At 48.2% G+C, this 19208-nt stretch overlaps 1 protein-coding gene across 1 annotated transcript in view; it reads left to right on the top strand.

Annotated features, from left to right (window-relative positions):
* The window catches only part of LOC311108668 (intermembrane lipid transfer protein VPS13B-like), a gene marked incomplete at its 3' end in the record, with an annotated part of 212574 nt that overhangs the window by 11707 nt on the left and 181659 nt on the right, over positions 1-19208 (top strand). The window contains 1 exon segment of the mRNA XM_084151375.1: positions 907-1050. Coding sequence (XP_084007501.1) covers positions 907-1050 — 144 coding nt within the window.

Here is a 19208-nt window from a genome sequence, read left to right as displayed (position 1 = left end):
TCTTTAATCAGCAGTACAGTTTTCAGCTGTGCCAACATAATTGCAAAAGGGTTTTCTAATGTCCAAGTAGCCTTTTTAAAATGATAAACTTGGATTAGCAAACACAACGTGCCATTGGAACACAGGACTGATGGTTGCTGATAATGGGCCTCTGTACGCCTATGTAGATATTCCATTACAATTCAGCCGTTTCCAGCTACGATAGCCATTTACAACATTAACAATATCTACACTTTCTGATCAATTTGATGTTATTTTAATGGACAAAAAAATGCATTTCTAAGTGACCCCAAACGTTTGAACGACAGTGTACATACACACATGATGCTTTGGAACTGGTTCAGGTTGTAAAAAAAAAAACAGAGGCATAAAGAACCATTTGTAAACTTCCACTATAGTTTAGCTTCATTCTCATGTTTAGGTTTGATTATTTAATGACTAAACATACTTTATACTGCAGAGATCGTACCCTCATGTCTTGTTAGTTGTCCACAGATCATATACTGCAGAGATCGTACCCTCATGTCTTGTCAGTTGTCCACAGATCATATACTGCAGAGATCGTACCCTCATGTCTTGTCAGTTGTCCACAGATCATATACTGCAGAGATCGTACCCTCATGTCTTGTTAGTTGTCCACAGATCATATACTGCAGAGATCGTACCCTCATGTCTTGTCAGTTGTCCACAGATCATATACTGCAGAGATCGTACCCTCATGTCTTGTCAGTTGTCCACAGATCATATACTGCAGAGATCGTACCCTCATGTCTTGTCAGTTGTCCACAGATCATATACTGCAGAGATCTTACCCTCATGTCTTGAACCCACATCCCTAGCATTGCCAGCCCACAGACTCCAACCCACTGAGCCATTGCAATCACTTATTTGTATTCCTGTTTCTAGGAGCTGAAGCTACCCTTTACCTTCCTGAGTGGTCACATCCATGAGCTGCGTATCCACGTGCCCTGGACCAAACTGGGCTCAGAGGCGGTGGTCATCACCATCAACACTATGGAGTGTATCCTCAAACTGAAAGATGGAGCACAGGTTAGTGCTGCTGCTTTAGATTTATACTGTAGCCTGCTCCTGATAAGTGCACTACTCCAATGTAGTGCACACTGTCATGGCATTCCAAAGCTGGTGCGTTTCTGAGTCTTGGGAGTTACTGTGTCACTGAAATGAGTTCACCTCTTCCTCAACATCTTAAGAGAGGTTTTTACATAACAAGTTATAATCTCTGTCATAAAACGTTCCACAGGAATAGACTTGGTTTAAAACATATTGTTGGTTTCATCCATTCTATCTTTCTTTCTAGACTCCTCTACCCAGAACCCCCTCTGTCCCCTCAGCAGTCCAACAGCCCATGACTCAGTTCACCTCTTTCTAGACTCCTCTACCCAGAACCCCCTCTGTCCCCTCAGCAGTCCAACAGCCCATGACTCAGTTCACCTCTTTCTAGACTCCTCTACCCAGAACCCCCTCTGTCCCCTCAGCAGTCCAACAGCCCATGACTCAGTTCACCTCTTTCTAGACTCCTCTACCCAGAACCCCCTCTGTCCCCTCAGCAGTCCAACAGCCCATGACTCAGTTCACCTCTTTCTAGACTCCTCTACCCAGAACCCCCTCTGTCCTCTCAGCAGTCCAACAGCCCATGACTCAGTTCACCTCTTTCTAGACTCCTCTACCCAGAACCCCCTCTGTCCCCTCAGCAGTCCAACAGCCCATGACTCAGTTCACCTCTTTCTAGACTCCTCTACCCAGAACCCCCTCTGTCCCCTCAGCAGTCCAACAGCCCATGACTCAGTTCACCTCTTTCTAGACTCCTCTACCCAGAACCCCCTCTGTCCCCTCAGCAGTCCAACAGCCCATGACTCAGTTCACCTCTTTCTAGACTCCTCTACCCAGAACCCCCTCTGTCCCCTCAGCAGTCCAACAGCCCATGACTCAGTTCACCTCTTTCTAGACTCCTCTACCCAGAACCCCCTCTGTCCCCTCAGCAGTCCAACAGCCCATGGCTCAGTTCACCTCTTTCTAGACTCCTCTACCCAGAACCCCCTCTGTCCCCTCAGCAGTCCAACAGCCCATGACTCAGTTCACCTCTTTCTAGACTCCTCTACCCAGAACCCCCTCTGTCCTCTCAGCAGTCCAACAGCCCATGACTCAGTTCACCTCTTTCTAGACTCCTCTACCCAGAACCCCCTCTGTCCCCTCAGCAGTCCAACAGCCCATGGCTCAGTTCACCACTTTCTTCAAGTTGGCTTAGGGTCTCAGGCAGGGGTGCTCATTTGGACTAATTTGACACGTCGTTTCTAGTCTTGCCGCTCAAATTCAAAGGTCTGCGTCTCCAGTTCAAAGGTTTGCATGTCTAATGAGCGGCCGTAGAGCCGATTAACCAAGGTGCCTCAGAGCAGCAGACTAAAGCTGACTGGAATCACAGCCTGCTTGACTGGAGCAGAGAGACTGTTGCTGTGGCTGAAATGCACCCTGTTGCATTTATAGAACGCTAGTTATGTGGGCTCTGGTCAAAAGTAGTGCTCTAGGGTGTTATTCACCCTGCTGGAAGGAAACATTCTGCAAATGCTCTTTTAATTCCTCTGGAAATGTGTCTGGGTTTATTTGAACCAGTCAGGTCTTGGCATCAGACGGAGAGATCAGTAGTTCATTAGTGAACGGCTGCTTTAGAAGTGTCTGTCTTTGTGAGTTCACGTTTATAACTTCAAGACAACACAATTCCTCACTGCTCAGCAAATGTACTCTTCAGAACGAGGACAGATTGCCAGTGACCATAAATATTCAGAGAACTTCTAGTATTATAGTGTTGCTGGTTAGGCCTAATTCCACTGGTATTTTTACAATTGAACCGTAATATGTATTTGGCAAGTGACTAAATTGCAGTTAAAAACTGTGTGTTGGTAGTCAGTAGAGGCATTTTACTAGGCTCATTTATTACATGAGCTGTGCATCCCAAATGGCACCCTATTCCCTACATAGTGCACTACCTTTGATCAGAGCCCTGGTCAAAAGTAGTGCACTACAAAGGGAGGAGTGCCATTTGAGACTCAGGAGACTCAACCAAAGATCATGGTTGTCAAGAGTCAAGACAGTCCCACTTCTCTCTCTACGGCCCAAGCTGCATGTTTGACAAGAAGCAGTAATTATGTCCTTGTAGTTGATCAGTACAAAGTCTTAGCAGCACCACCACTGAAACTGAACCCAAAATAAATATGTATATTTTATTTAGGTTGGATTATAAATATTTTCACAATGGGAAAATGTAGTATGAAAGACATTTTTGTGAGATGTGTTAGTGCAGAAGAGTCTGGTTGTGGTCGTACCTATTCTAAACCACCCATGCTGTTGCCAAGTAGAAAGGCAAGCTGGGAATGGGGAGCCCAGAGAGCAGGGCACGTCCCTAACGGCACCCTGTTCCCTGTATAGTGCACTACTTTAGACCAGAGACCTATGAGCCCTGTAAAGATACTAGGGGGACATTTGGTCCTCGGCCCCTGCATGGAGTGTCTCAAGGCCAGATGTCCCCGTCAGTAGAAACACATTGCAAGGGAAGTCAATTACACCTAATTATATAGACTGCAGGCTAAAGATTTGTAACACATGAGCTTGAGCAGTCCAGAACTAATGGTAAATATTATAGTATGCAGATGGCTACTGCTGCAGTGATCACATTTCAAGCCCTATGGAAACTGGAACTTTTTTTTCTGCTCCGTACACAGCTCAGGGTCACGGGGTAGCAGTGTAAAGCACTCTCGTGTACTACTACTCTCAAAACAAGTATTTGTTACAGATGTTTTCCAAAGGTTTCCCCAGTCAAGAAAGGATTTTTGGAAAATTGCAAATGACGTTTGGACAAATTATTCAATGTTATTCTCACCCGGGAGACACAATTTGGAGTGAAGCCAGACTTCCAACAGAAGTCCTGCTAGGCAGCAGGAGGAATTTAAATGAGCTGTCCTTTAGGCTAGTGTACACTACTCTCCTATTTGAGGGGGAGGTAGGAGGGAGGGAGGTAGCAGGGTCCTTACTGCACCGGCCCCTCAGTTCTGACGCCAACATAATGGAAACAGCTTTTTTATCCTTGTGATTTGTGACATTTAATGGTGATTTATTACATTGTACTGATAAAGGTATTTATTTAACTTCTCATGAAAGGATGGCATTGGCACCCTCCTGTAGCACAGTACCACCTGTCACTGGGATATACCTTTAACTGGAGGGAGGGGCTTCCTACTGGCCGTCCTAAACCTCCTACAGCAGAAAGCTGATCTACACTACATGATCAAAAGTATGTGGACACCTGCTCAACAAACATCTCATTCCAAAATCATGGGCATTAATATGGAGTTGGTCCCCCCTTTGCTGCTACAATAGCCTCCACTCTTCTGGGAAGGCTTTCCACTAGATGTTGGAACATTGCTGCGGGGACTTGCTTCCATTCAGCCCCAAGAGCATTAGTTAGGTCGGGCACTGATGTTGGGCAATTAGGTCTGGCTCGCAATTAATCCCAAAGGTGTTCGATGGGGTTGAGGTCAGGGCTCTGTGCAGGCCAGTCAAGTTCTTCCACACCGATCTCGACAAACCATTTCTGTATGGACTTCGCTTTCTGAAACAGGAAAGGGCTTTCCCCAAACTGTTGCCACAAAGTTGGAAGCACAGAATCGTCTAGAATGTCATTGTATGCTGTAGCGTTAAGATTTCCCTTCACTGGAGCTAAGGGGCCTAGCCCGAATCATGAAAAACAGCCCCAGACCATTATTCCTCGTCCACCAAACGTTACAGTTGGCGCTATGCATTGTTGCAAGTAGCGTTCTCTTGGCATCCGCCAAACCCAGATTTGTCCGTCGTACTGCCAGATGGTGAAGCGTGATTCATCACTCCAGAGAACGTGTTTCCACTGCTGCAGAGTCTAATGCCGGCTTGCTTTACACCACTCCAGCCGATGCTTGGCATTGCGCATGGTGATCTTAGGCTTGTGTGCGGCTGCTCGGCCATGGAAACCCATTTCATGAAGCTCCCGACTAACAGTTTTGTGCTGATGTTGCTTCCAGAGGCAGTTTGGAACTCGGTAGTGAGTGTTGCAACCGAGGACAGACAATTTTTTTCGCGCTTCAGCACTCGCCGATCCCATTCTGTTAAGTTGTGTGGCCTACCACTTTGCGGCTGAGCCGTTGTTGTTCCTAGACGTTTCCACTTCACAATAACAACACTTACTGTTGACCGGGGCAGCTCTAGCAGGGCAGAAATTTGACAAGCTGAGTAGTTGAAAAGGTGGCATCCTATGACGGTGCCACATTGAAAGTAACTGAGCTCTTCAGTAAGGCCATTCTACTGCCAATGTTTGTCTATGGAGATTGCATGGCTGTGTGCTGATTTTACACACCTGCCAGCAATGGGTGTGGCTGAAATAGCCACTAATTTGAAGGGGTGTCCACATACTTTTGTGTATATATAGTGTGTCTAAAGGGTTTTCACACCAGGTCCAGATCCTGTAGTTATTATCTCCCAGCGTAGAGTTGCATGGACTTTACACTACTTATGTTAAACTTGGGTTAAGACAATCTCTCCATAGGGTTTTTAAATGTTGGATATAGGCCTACATATTTTTGGAAGAATGAAAGAATTCAACAGTCTGTGTTTTAGATGGAAAATCTTAACTAAGTTTAGTAGGTTAGTATTTTAGAATAGGCTAGTTTATGCGTGTGTGGAAACTTTGTGTTCGGGCCTCCAAGAGTCCGCTTTGCGTCGAAGTGTGGAAATGACAAATGATATCATTAATGTGGTTTGTTTTCATAATTGCCGTTACAGCTCTGAGCGCTGGCCTGTAAAAACATCCGTGTTCCTTTTGAAGTTCATTAAGGATGGTTAAGGATCGTGTAATTTGAGGGTGAAGTATTAATGTTTCTGTTCTGTTCTGTCCGGATGGATGTAAAGAGAGAGATTGCATCCCAAATGGCACCCTATTCCCTATATAGTGTGCTGCTGTTGACAGTTCTGGTCAAAAGTAGTGCACTAAATAGGGAATAGTGTGCCATTTGGGATGAAAATCAGAGAGGAACTGGGTCGTATTAGGAAGGATATTCTAAAAGCCTCCCAGAACCCATCTGCTGCTCGCTAAGCACAGAGCGAGAGGACGGTTATAGTTTCCACTAGCACGTGAACGTGGAAATGTGGCCGTTGAGGAGCAGTTTGAGATTACAGCTTCTGCTGGCAGTGTAATTGCCTAAAGTAGGTGTCACGAGGTGAGGTGTATGTGTAGTGAAAGTCAGGCGCAGGACACCGAGGCTCAGTCCAACAGAGTTTACTCAAAAAATCCAAAAAAAGGAAGCGGTAAACAAACAACCTCAACAATAAGAGGCGAGCATTTACGCAACATGCGTAAAACACTAAAATAACAAACAAGAAGCAAAACACGCAGCACAACGACAGGCGAACAACAACACACAATCCTACTAAGCAAAAGGACAGAACTTATAGGACAGGTGATCAATACACAATTGGACACAGGTGTGACAGACAGACAAAAGCAATCACACACAGAAACATAGATCGGTGGCAGCTAGTACTCCGGGGACGGCGACCGCCGACGCCTGCTCGTACCAGGAGGGGAAGCAGCCTCGGCAGAATCCGTGACAGTACCCCCCCCTTGACGCGCGGCTCCAGCCGTGCGCCGACCCCGGCCTCGGGGACGGCCAGGAGGACGCGGACCCGGGCGCGTGGGATGCCCATGGTGAAACTCAGTCAGGAGGGATGGATCGAGTATGTCCCTCCTGGGCACCCAGCACCGTTCCTCCGGACCGTACCCCTCCCACTCCACGAGATACTGGAGACCACTCATCCGGCGCCTTGAGTCCAAGATGGTCCGGACCCTGTACGCCGGGACCCCCTCGATGTCCAAAGGGGGCGGAGGGGTCTCTCCTATCTCATCCTCTTGGAGTGGGCCAGCTACCACCGGCCTGAGAAGAGACACATGGAACGAGGGGTTAATATTTTTATACTCTATAGGCAGTTGTAACCTGTAACACACCTCGTTCAATCTTCTCAGGACTTTGAAGGGCCCCACAAACCGCCGACCCAGCTTCCGGCAGGGCAGGCGGAGGGGCAGGTTTCGAGTCGAGAGCCAGACTCGATCTCCCGGTGCGTACACCGGTGCCTCACTGCGGTGACGGTCGGCGCTCGCCTTTTGGTGACGGATGGCACGCTGCAGATGGACATGGGCCGCGTCCCACGTCTCCTCCGAGCGCCGAATCCACTCGTCCACCGCAGGGGCCTCGGTCTGGCTCTCGTGCCACGGTGCCAGGACCGGCTGATACCCTAAAATACACTGGAAAGGTGTTAATCCGGTGGAGGAGTGGCGGAGAGAGTTCTGGGCCATCTCTGCCCAGGGGATATACCTCGACCACTCCTCCGGCCGGTCCCGGCAGTAGGACCTCAAAAACCTACCCACATCCTGGTTCACACGTTCAACCTGCCCATTGCTCTCTGGGTGGTACCCCGAGGTAAGGCTCACCGAGACCCCCAACCGTTCCATAAACGCCCCCCAAACTCTGGAGGTGAACTGGGGACCTCGGTCAGACACTATATCCTCGGGGACCCCATAGTGCCGGAACACATGGGTGAACAGGGCCTCAGCGGTTTGTAGGGCAGAAGGGAGACCCGGCATAGGAAGGAGACGACAGGCCTTAGAAAACCGATCCACAACGACCAAAATGGTGGTATTCCCCTGGGAGGGGGTAGATCGGTAACGAAATCTACCGAGAGGTGGGACCATGGTCGTTGTGGAACGGGCAGGGGATGTAGCTTACCCCTGGGCAAATGTCTAGGCGCCTTACACTGGGCACATACCGAGCAGGAGGAGACATAAACCCTCACATCCCTAGCTAACGTTGGCCACCAGTATTTCATGCTAAGACAGTGCACGGTCCGGCCAATACCTGGATGTCCAGAGGAGGGTGATGTATGAGCCCAATAAATAAGTCGATCACGAACCTCGAGCGGAACGTACGTCCGCCCCACAGGACACTCGGGGGGAGTAGGGTCGGTACGCAGTGCCCGCTCGACTTCCGCATCGACCTCCCAAACCACCGGAGCCACCAAACAAGACTCCGGCAATATGGAAGTAGGCTCGTTAGACCTCTCCTCTGTGTCATACCGCCGGGACAGGGCGTCTGCCTTAGCATTCTGGGACCCTGGGATGTATGTGATCTTGAAAACAAATCGGGTTAGGAACATGTTCCACCTAGCCTGACGAGGGTTCAATCTCCTAGCTGCCCGGATGTATTCCAGGTTACGGTGATCTGTCAGAATGAGGAAAGGGTGTTGAGCCCCCTCAAGCCAATGCCTCCACACCTTTAGAGCTTGAACAACGGCTAACAGCTCCCTGTCCCCAACGTCATAGTTGCGCTCCGCCGAGCTGAGCTTCTTAGAGTAGAAGGCACAGGGGCGGAGTTTAGGTGGCGCGCCGGACCGTTGTGACAGGACTGCCCCAATACCGGTCTCAGACGCGTCCACCTCTACTTGGAAGGGTAAAGAGGGATCCGGGTGCGCCAGCACGGGAGCCGAGGTAAACAGGTTCTTAAGTTTAACAAATGCCCTGTCCGCCTCAGCCGACCACTGCAAACGAACCGGACCCCCCTTTAGTAGAGATGTAATGGGAGCTGCAACCTGTCCAAAACCCCGAATAAACCTCCGGTAGTAATTAGCAAACCCCAAGAACCGCTGCACCTCTTTTACAGTAGTTGGAGTTTGCCAATTACGCACGGCCGATACCCGGTCTACCTCTATCTCCACACCAGACGCGGACAACCGATAACCCAAAAAGGAGACGGACTCCTGGAAGAACAGGCATTTCTCTGCCTTGACATACAAGTCATGCTCCAACAGTCTTCTCAACACTTGGCGCACCTGGGCTACATGCTCGGCTCGTGTAGCAGAGTACACTAGGATGTCATCGATGTAAACTACTACACCCTGCCTATGCATGTCCCGGAAAATCTCGTCAACAAAGGATTGGAAGACTGAAGGAGCATTCATTAACCCGTATGGCATGACGAGATACTCGTAATGACCCGAGGTTGTGCTAAATGCTGTCTTCCATTCATCCCCCTCCCTAATGCGCACCAGATTATACGCGCTCCTGAGATCTAACTTTGTGAAGAAGCGCGCGCCGCGTAATGACTCCGTCATCGTCACAATCAGTGGAAGTGGGTAGCTGTATTTAACTGTAATCTGATTGAGACTACGGTAGTCAATACACGGACGCAATCCCCCATCCTTCTTCTTCACAAAGAAGAAACTCGAGGAGACCGGGGAAGTAGAAGGCCGTATGTATCCCTGTGCCAAGGACTCGGCTATGTACGTCTCCATAGCCGCTGTCTCCTCTTGGGACAGGGGATACACATGACTCCGTGGCAGAGCCGCTCCTGTTTGGAGATTTATCGCACAGTCCCCCTGTCTATGAGGAGGTAGCCGCGCTGCCCTCGATTTACTAAACGCAAGTGCTAAATCCTCATACTCAGGGGGAATGCGCAGTGCGGGCACTTGGTTCGGACTCTCTACCGAGGTCGCCCCTAAGGAAACACCTAGACATCTCCCTGCACACTGGGCAGACCACTCCATAAGAGCCCTCTGTTGCCACGCTATGGTAGGATCATGGGTGCTTAACCAGGGAAGGCCCAACACCACGGGATACGCAGGAGAGTCAATCAGATAAAACTGAATGATCTCCTCGTGACCCCCCTGCGTTGTCATCGTCAGTGGTGCTGTGACCTCCCTGATCAGACCCGACCCCAACGGCCGGCTGTCTAAGGTGTGGACAGGAAACGGAGGTTCTACCGGCCGAAGGGGAATCCCTAACCTACCACAAAATGCCCGATCAATAAAGTTCCCAGCTGCGCCTGAATCTACTAGCGCCTTATGCTGGGAATGAGGTGCCACCTGTGGAAATCTCACAGGAATATTCATGTGACCAACAGAAAGCTCTGGGTAAGTGGGGCGCCTGCTCACCTGAAATGACTCCCCAGTGCGCGGCCTGCTGTCACCTCTCCCAAGAGACCCTCCCCAGCACCTGGCCGCGGTGTGCCCTCCACGACCGCAGGTGGTGCAGGGGATGGCTCCCCTCGGGTTCCCTCTCCTCCTCTCTCTAGCGCCAGCACCCCCGATCTCCATAGGAATAGGCTCGGAGGTGCTGGAGGGCGAAATGGACGACCCCCACTCGGGACGTCCGCGGGTGGCCAGCAGGGTGTCTAGACGGATGGAAATGTCCACCAACTGGTCAAATGACAAGTTGGTGTCCCTGCAGGCCAGCTCACGACGAACGTCCTCTCGTAGGCTACACCTGTAGTGGTCGCTGAGGGCCCTCTCATTCCACCCCGCATCCGCTGCTAGTGTCCGGAACTCCAGTGCGAACTCCTGGGCGCTCCTCTTCTCCTGTCGGAGGTGGAACAGACGCTCTCCCGCCGCTTTACCCTCCGGTGGATGATCAAAGACAGTCCTGAAGCGGCGGGAGAACTCCGCGTAGGTGATGGTTGCGGCGTCTATTCCCCTCCATTCGGCGTTGGCCCATTCCAACGCCTTGCCGGATAGACAGGAGATGAGGGCGGAGACGCTCTCGTATCCCGAGGGCGCCGGGTGTACAGTGGCCAGGTACAGTTCCACCTGTAGCAGAAATCCCTGACACCCGGCTGCAGAACCGTCATATGCCCCCGGGAGCGAGAGCCGAATACCACTGGGTTCCGGTGCTGAGAGAGGAGGACTGGCCGTTGGTGCTGGGATGGTGTGAGAAGGCGTGGGCACCTCCCGATTCATCAACCGGCGCAGTCTGTTGGACACCTCGTCCATGGCGACCCCGAGTTGCCGGATCATGGCGTCCTGGTAATTAAACCGGTCTTCCAGGGAATCGGGTATCGCCGCTGTTCCTGCTGACTCCATGGAGATGGTGTGTTGTTTTGTCACGAGGTGAGGTGTATGTGTAGTGAAAGTCAGGCGCAGGACACCGAGGCTCAGTCCAACAGAGTTTACTCAAAAAATCCAAAAAAAGGAAGCGGTAAACAAACAACCTCAACAATAAGAGGCGAGCATTTACGCAACATGCGTAAAACACTAAAATAACAAACAAGAAGCAAAACACGCAGCACAACGACAGGCGAACAACAACACACAATCCTACTAAGCAAAAGGACAGAACTTATAGGACAGGTGATCAATACACAATTGGACACAGGTGTGACAGACAGACAAAAGCAATCACACACAGAAACATAGATCGGTGGCAGCTAGTACTCCGGGGACGGCGACCGCCGACGCCTGCTCGTACCAGGAGGGGAAGCAGCCTCGGCAGAATCCGTGACAGTAGGCTTTAATGAGGACTTCTGTTGCAGAAATATGTTAACCAGAAAAAATCCATTCATGAACGTTGTATGCAGTTTGTTTGTGTATGGTGTTACGCTGGTCCTGTCTGACTGTGTCAGCGATGCTGTTACAATTAGAGAGCCCCTCCTCTCTCTGCTGCGTCAAAAATGGCACCCTATCCATTTTTACATTTTACATTTTTAGTCATTTAGCAGACGCTCTTATCCAGAGCGACTTACAGTTAGTGAGTGCATACATTTTTCATACTGGCCCCCCTTGGGAATCGAACCCACAACCCTGGCGTTGCAAGCGCCATGATCTACCAACTGAGCTACGGGAGGCCCATCCCCTATGGTTCCTGGTCTAAAGTAGTGCACTATATAGGGAATAGGGTGCCCTTTGGGACACAGCCTCTGTGTGTATCTTATAAAGATACTGTCTTGATCCCCGTCCCCTCATCATGTCTGCCTCTCTCTTAGCAGGGCTAGATTACTGCTGGAATGCACACCAGCAATGTCTTGTGGAAAGGCATGAAACAATTTAGAACCAGGACTAAAACCAACTCGAAATATTGGGGGGAAATTACTGTTTGGATTCATTCATTTTCTATTTTTGCTCAACATGTTTTGTGTTTCAACTACCAGGAACTAGATCAAACCAGATCAAATGAATGTCTTCGATGGATTGTCCTATTGCATCTAGACTGGATTACTGGGTTCCTACATATGATATGAATTATACATGTCAGTGTGTGGACATGCTGCTGAGCTGAGCCCATGTGAAGTTAAGTCAGCCTTAAGTCATTGTCTATCTACAAAAAGCCTTTGTATGGGCACTTTAAAGGTTCCCCTCACAGAGTCTATTGTACACAACTCTTAGCCATACGTCTTACTGACGTTATTATTAGATATGTAAGGGATGTGTTTGATCTGAGCCCATTGTAAATTAAAAAACCTAAGAATAACCATGAAACTCTTACGGAGATGAAACAACAGCTTTAAATCGCTCCATTTCATACAAGGCTCCTATGGGGATTATGGGAAACATAGTTATTAATAGCCCTGGTAAGGACTCTGAGGCCGTCTAGTATCTTGATGATGTGTCCATTGGAAGAGTAAGCTGAGGCTGTAAGAAATGAAGTCAGTGTTAGCCTGACTAGAACAGCCTAGATTAGACCAATAGAACTACTTAGAATTAGACTCATTAGACCTGTGGCTTTTTATTGGAAGGTTTCTGGTCAACCGGTTATCTTCTAGATTGACTAGAATGACCAAGACGGAAGGAAGGAACATGTGTCTGTCCAGTTAGTTTTATACTAGCTATATGTAGTGCTGTGTAGGCTATATGTAGTGCTGTGTAGGCTATATGTAGTGCTGTGTAGGCTATATGTAGTGCTGTGTAGGCTATATGTAGTGCTGTGTAGGCTATATGTAGTGCTGTGTAGGCTATATGTAGTGCTGTGTAGGCTATATGTAGTGCTGTGTAGGCTATATTGTTCTATATAGGATGTATGTCCATGTATGTCCATTCTCTCAGAGTTCAAGGGGTTTCTTTGAGGAGGTTTTGATAGCAACTATCTCAGAATCAGAATCACCTTTATTCACCAAGTACATTTACTCATACTCTGATTTTGACTTGGTGATATGGTGGTTGTAGAGAGGTCTGTAGTGTGGGTCTAGAGAGGTCTGTAGTGTGGGTCTAGAGAGGTCTGTAGTGTGGGTCTAGAGAGGTCTGTAGTGTGGGTCTAGAGAGGTCTGTAGTGTGGGTCTAGAGAGGTCTGTAGTCTGGGTCTAGAGAGGTCTGTAGTCTGGGTCTAGAGAGGTCTGTAGTCTGGGTCTAGAGAGGTCTGTAGTCTGGGTCTAGAGAGGTCTGTAGTCTGGGTCTAGAGAGGTCTGTAGTCTGGGTCTAGAGAGGTCTGTAGTGTGGGTCTAGAGAGGTCTGTAGTCTGGGTCTAGAGAGGTCTGTACTCTGGGTCTAGAGAGGTCTGTACTCTGGGTCTAGAGAGGTCTGTACTCTGGGTCTAGAGAGGTCTGGGTCTAGAGAGGTCTGTAGTCTGGGTCTAGAGAGGTCTGTAGTCTGGGTCTAGAGAGGTCTGTAGTCTGGGTCTAGAGAGGTCTGTAGTCTGGGTCTAGAGGTATGTAGTCTGGGTCTAGAGAGGTATGTAGTCTGGGTCTAGAGAGGTCTGTAGTCTGGGTCTAGAGAGGTCTGTAGTCTGGGTCTAGAGAGGTCTGTACTCTGGGTCTAGAGAGGTCTGTACTCTGGGTCTAGAGAGGTCTGTACTCTGGGTCTAGAGAGGTCTGGGTCTAGAGAGGTCTGTAGTCTGGGTCTAGAGAGGTCTGGGTCTAGAGAGGTCTGTAGTCTGGGTCTAGAGAGGTCTGTAGTCTGGGTCTAGAGGTCTGTAGTCTGGGTCTAGAGGTCTGTAGTCTGGGTCTAGAGAGGTCTGTACCCTGGGTCTAGAGATGTCTGTGGGTCTGGGTCTAGAGAGGTCTGTAGTCTGGGTCTAGAGAGGTCTGTAGTCTGGGTCTAGAGAGGTCTGTAGTCTGGGTCTAGAGAGGTCTGTAGTCTGGGTCTAGAGAGGTCTGTAGTCTGGGTCTAGAGAGGTCTGTAGTCTGGGTCTAGAGGTCTGTAGTCTGGGTCTAGAGAGGTATGTAGTCTGGGTCTAGAGAGGTCTGTAGTCTGGGTCTAGAGAGGTCTGTAGTCTGGGTCTAGAGAGGTCTGTAGTCTGGGTCTAGAGGTCTGTAGTCTGGGTCTAGAGAGGTCTGTACTCTCTCCGACTGCCAAACACATTGATTTTCATGCATATTTATAACCTGTATGGTTCCTCCAGCTATAGACTAAATAAAGGACTCTGCACTCTATGCTGCACACTGCATCAAGCCATCTCTGAACTGTATTCTAAATAACTGCACTATACTGCATCAAGCCATCTCTGAACTGTATTCTAAATAACTGCACTATACTGCATCAAGCCATCTCTGAACTGTACTCTAAATAACTGCACTATACTGCATCAAGCCATCTCTGAACTGTACTCTAAATAACTGCACTATACTGCATCAAGCCATCTCTGAACTGTACTCTAAATAACTGCACTATACTGCATCAAGCCATCTCTGAATTGTACTCTAAATATCTGCACTATACTGTTTTTGCACTCTGTTCATCTCTCTGCATTTAGATATATTTAGATATATTGATACTGTACATTTGTACATCCACTGTGTATCATCCGTATATCCGCTGTATATCATCCGTATATCCGCTGTATATCATCCGTATATCCGCTGTATATCATCCATATATCTGCTGTATATCATCCGTATATCAGCTGTATATCATCCGTATATCAGCTGTATATCATCCGTATACATCCGCTGTATATCATCCGTATATCCGCTGTATATCATCCGTATATATCCGCTGTATATCATCCGTATATCAGCTGTATATCATCCGTATATCCGCTGTATATCATCCGTATATCCGCTGTATATCATCCGTATATCCGCTGTATATCATCCGTATATCCGCTGTATATCATCCGTATATCCGCTGTATATCATCCGTATATCCGCTGTATATCATCCGTATATCCGCTGTATATCATCCGTATATCCGCTGTATATCATCCGTATACCCGCTGTATATCATCCGTATATCCGCTGTATATCATCCGTATATCCGCTGTATATCATCCGTATATCCGCTGTATATCATCCGTATACCCGCTGTATATCATCCGTATACCCGCTGTATATGAGCTGTATGTCATCCGTATATCCGCTGTATATCAGCTGTATATCATCCGTATATCCGCTGTATATCATCCGTATATCCGCTGTATATCATCCGTATATCCGCTGTATATCAGCTGTATATCATCCGTATATCAGCTGTATATCCGCTGTATATCATCCGTATATATCCGCTGTATATCATCCGTATATCCGCTGTATATCATCCGTATACCCGCTGTATATGAGCTGTATGTCATCCGTATATCCGCTGTATATCAGCTATATATCATCCGTATATCCGCTGTATATCATCCGTATATCCGCTGTATATCATCCGTATATCCGCTGTATATCAGCTGTATATCATCCGTATATCAGCTGTATATCCGCTGTATATCATCCGTATATCCGCTGTATATCATCCGTATATCCGCTGTATATCATCCGTATATCCGCTGTATATGAGCTGTATGTCATCCGTATATATCCGCTGTATATCAGCTGTATATCATCCGTATATCAGCTGTATATCATCCGTATATCCGCTGTATATCATCCGTATATCCGCTGTATATCATCCGTATACCCGCTGTATATCATCCGTATATCCGCTGTATATCATCCGTATACCTGCTGTATATCATCCGTATATCCGCTGTATATGAGCTGTATGTAATCCGTATATATCCGCTGTATATCAGCTGTATATCATCCGTATATCAGCTGTATATCATCCGTATATCCACTGTATATCATCCGTATATCCGCTGTATATCATCCGTATACCCGCTGTATATCATCCGTATATCCGCTGTATATCATCCGTATACCTGCTGTATATCATCCGTATATCCGCTGTATATTTGTCTATCTGCTTATTCTCTTATGGCTCCAGGGGGTTGAGGTCAGGGCTCTACGTGCCAGTCAAGTTCTTCCACATCGATCTCGACAAACCATTTCTGTATGGACCTCGCTTTGTGCATGGGGGCATTGTCATGCTGAAACAGGAAAGGGCCTTCCCCAAACCGTTGCCACAAAGTTGGAAGCACAGAATCGTCTAGAATGTAATTGTATGCTGTAGCGTTAAGATTTCCCTTCACTGGAACTAAGGGGCCTAGCCCGAACCATGAAAAACAGCCCCAGACCATTATTCCTCCTCTACCAACCTTTACAGTTGGCACTATGCATTGGGGCAGGTAGCGTTCTCCTGGCATTCGCCAAACCCAGATTCGTCTGTCGGACTGCCAGATGGTGAAGCGTGATTCATCACTCCAGAGAACGGGTTTCCACTGCTCCAGAGTCCAATGGCAGCGAGCTTTACACCACTCCAGCCGACGCTTGGCATTGCGCATGGTGATCTTAGGCTTGTGTGCAGCTGCTGGGCCATGGAAACCCATTTTCTAACAAGTGGTTGGTTCAGAAGGATAGTAGAACTTCTAACAAGTGGTTGGTTCAGAATGATAAGTACTGTATGTGTGGGAGAGAATATCTGCTCTGTTCTGTTGGTGGTGTGATGATGCCCACCATACATTTAGCTGTAAACACTACTGCTCCTTCAGTTTCTATAAAACATGACAACGTGTCTTGCCCTCAAGACTCACCCCACAGTCCCACAGAACAGGCCCATCATCTAACCTCACAGTCCCACAGAACAGGCCCATCATCTAACCCCACAGTCCCACAGAGCAGGCCCATCATCTAACCCCACAGTCCCACAGAACAGGCCCATCATCTAACCCCACAGTCCCACAGAGCAGGCCCATCATCTAACCCCACAGTCCCACAGAACAGGCCCATCATCTGACCCCACAGTCCCACAGAACAGGCCCATCATCTAACCCCACAGTCCCACAGAACAGGCCCATCATCTAACCCCACAGTCCCACAGAACAGGCCCATCATCTAACCCCACATTCCCACAGAACAGACAATCATCTAACCCCACAGTCCCACAGAACAGGCCCATCATCTAACCCCACAGTCCCACAGAACAGGCCCATCATCTAACCCCACAGTCCCACAGAACAGACCCATCATCTAACCCCACAGTCCCACAGAACAGACCCATCATCTAACCCCACAGTCCCACAGAACAGACCCATCATCTAACCCCACAGTCCCACAGAACAGACCCATCATTTAACCCCACAGTCCCACAGAACAGGCCCATCATCTAACCCCACAGTCCCACAGAACAGGCCCATCATCTGGCTTCAAGCTTAACACTCTCTCCAGTTAAACGGATAAAAAACATATTGCGGAGAGGACAGAATTCCCCAAGACGTTGTGGTGGTGGCTGTTTTTAAGAGTCTAGGGTTACGTCCCAAATGGCACCCTATTCCCTATATAGTGCACTACTTTAGACCAGAGAATGGCACCCTATTCCCTATATAGTGCACTACTTTAGACCAGAGAATGGCACCCTATTCCCTATATAGTGCACTACTTTAGACCAGAGAATGGCACCCTATTCCCTATATAGTGCACTACTTTAGACCAGAGAATGGCACTCTATTCCCTCTGTAGTGCACTACTTTAGACCAGAGAATGGAACCCTATTCCCTATATAGTGCACTACTTTAGACCAGAGAATGGCACCCTATTCCCTCTATAGTGCACTACTTTAGACCAGAGAATGGCACCCTATTCCCTCTATAGTGCACTACTTTTCTAGGGCAGCCCTGTGGGTGGGTGCACTATAGAGGGAATAGGGTGCCATTTGGGACGCACCCTAGCTGGTAATTAAACAGTTCACAGCTAGCAGAGAGAGAGTTCTCGTTTTATTTTAGGAGACAAGAGATAAGACTGGGTTTTCCAGATGAGGTCTTGGCTGGGTTTGGCGGCACTGTGCTGCTTGATCAGTTCAGTTTTACCGCCATCAGTGGATCCACTCCTGATGTGGATGTTCTGATTGAAGCTTTGCCTCAAGATGATTTGGGGAGGTTCTCCCTCAACTCCCCTCCCCTCCCCTTCTCTCCCTCCATCCCTCCCTCTGAGACTTGTTGGTTTGGCACCGTTCACCACCAGGCCTTAATTCTGCAGCAGTATCAAGATTCCTTTCAAACTATTTTTAGTGCCTCTCTCCCTCTTCACACAACCTCCCTGCTTCTAAATAATGGCTAATACATGTGAATTAGGGCGCCTTTTCACTGGGAACCCAAGCTGCTATTCCACTACACTCTATTCTCCTGTAGAGGTTACTCAACCCAACATGCCTTTATATAAGCTGCTACCCCTTTGTTATAATGTAGTGGTCCTCTGTAGCTCAATTGGTAGAGCGTGATGCTTGTAACGCCAGGGTAGTGGGTTCGATCCCCGGGACCACCCATACAAAAATGTATGCACACATGACTATAAGTCGCTTAGGATAAAAGCGTCTGCTATATGGCATATTATTATTATTATTATTATTATTATTATTATGTACTGATGAATTACTGAAATATATTTCAACATCATCTGTCATATGTTTTAAAGGGTTATTAAAGCAACACTATCCAGGACCATGGAGTTTAAACTGTAGTATGGTTTGTAACCTTAACTACCCTGCTGTCTGCCTGCCGTTGGTTGGTTCATACCAGAAGCTGCTCTTCTGGATGGATGCTACCATTCTACCAGCTGTGGTTTCCCACCCAGGAGTTCAACCCACAACCCAGTGATTACCCAACCAGAGACCAGAGATATTGTGTGTGAGCCTGTCTGGGCTGACTGGGTTAAGTGCTGCCTCCCTCCTTCCCTCCTGTCTGTCAGGGACGGCCATTGCACTGTACTGTTTCTAGGCTATCAATTTACAATTGAGTCATTTAGCAGACGCTCTTATGCCGAGCGACTTACAGTAGTGAGTGCATACATTTTAGTACTATGTCTGACTGGTCTAAAGTAGTGCACTAAACAGGGAATAGGGCACCATTTAGGACGCAGCCCCCTATACAGTTTTTTCTCCTCCTATCTTCCTATTGATGGGCTTGAACCAGTTCCTGATGGGGAACACACACCGGTGTAAGACAGTCATTATGTTACTATGGTGTAATATGTAGAAACAGTACCGTTTTCTCAGAGAAAGGCCCAGGTTTCGTCCCAAATGGCACCCTATTCCCTATATAGTGG

The sequence above is a fragment of the Coregonus lavaretus genome, assembly GCF_964263955.1.
Source record: "Coregonus lavaretus genome assembly, chromosome: 3".
Classification (NCBI taxonomy): Eukaryota; Metazoa; Chordata; class Actinopteri; order Salmoniformes; family Salmonidae; genus Coregonus; species Coregonus lavaretus.
Note: the sequence above shows the minus strand (reverse complement) of the source record. Positions and strands in the feature narration are given on the sequence as shown.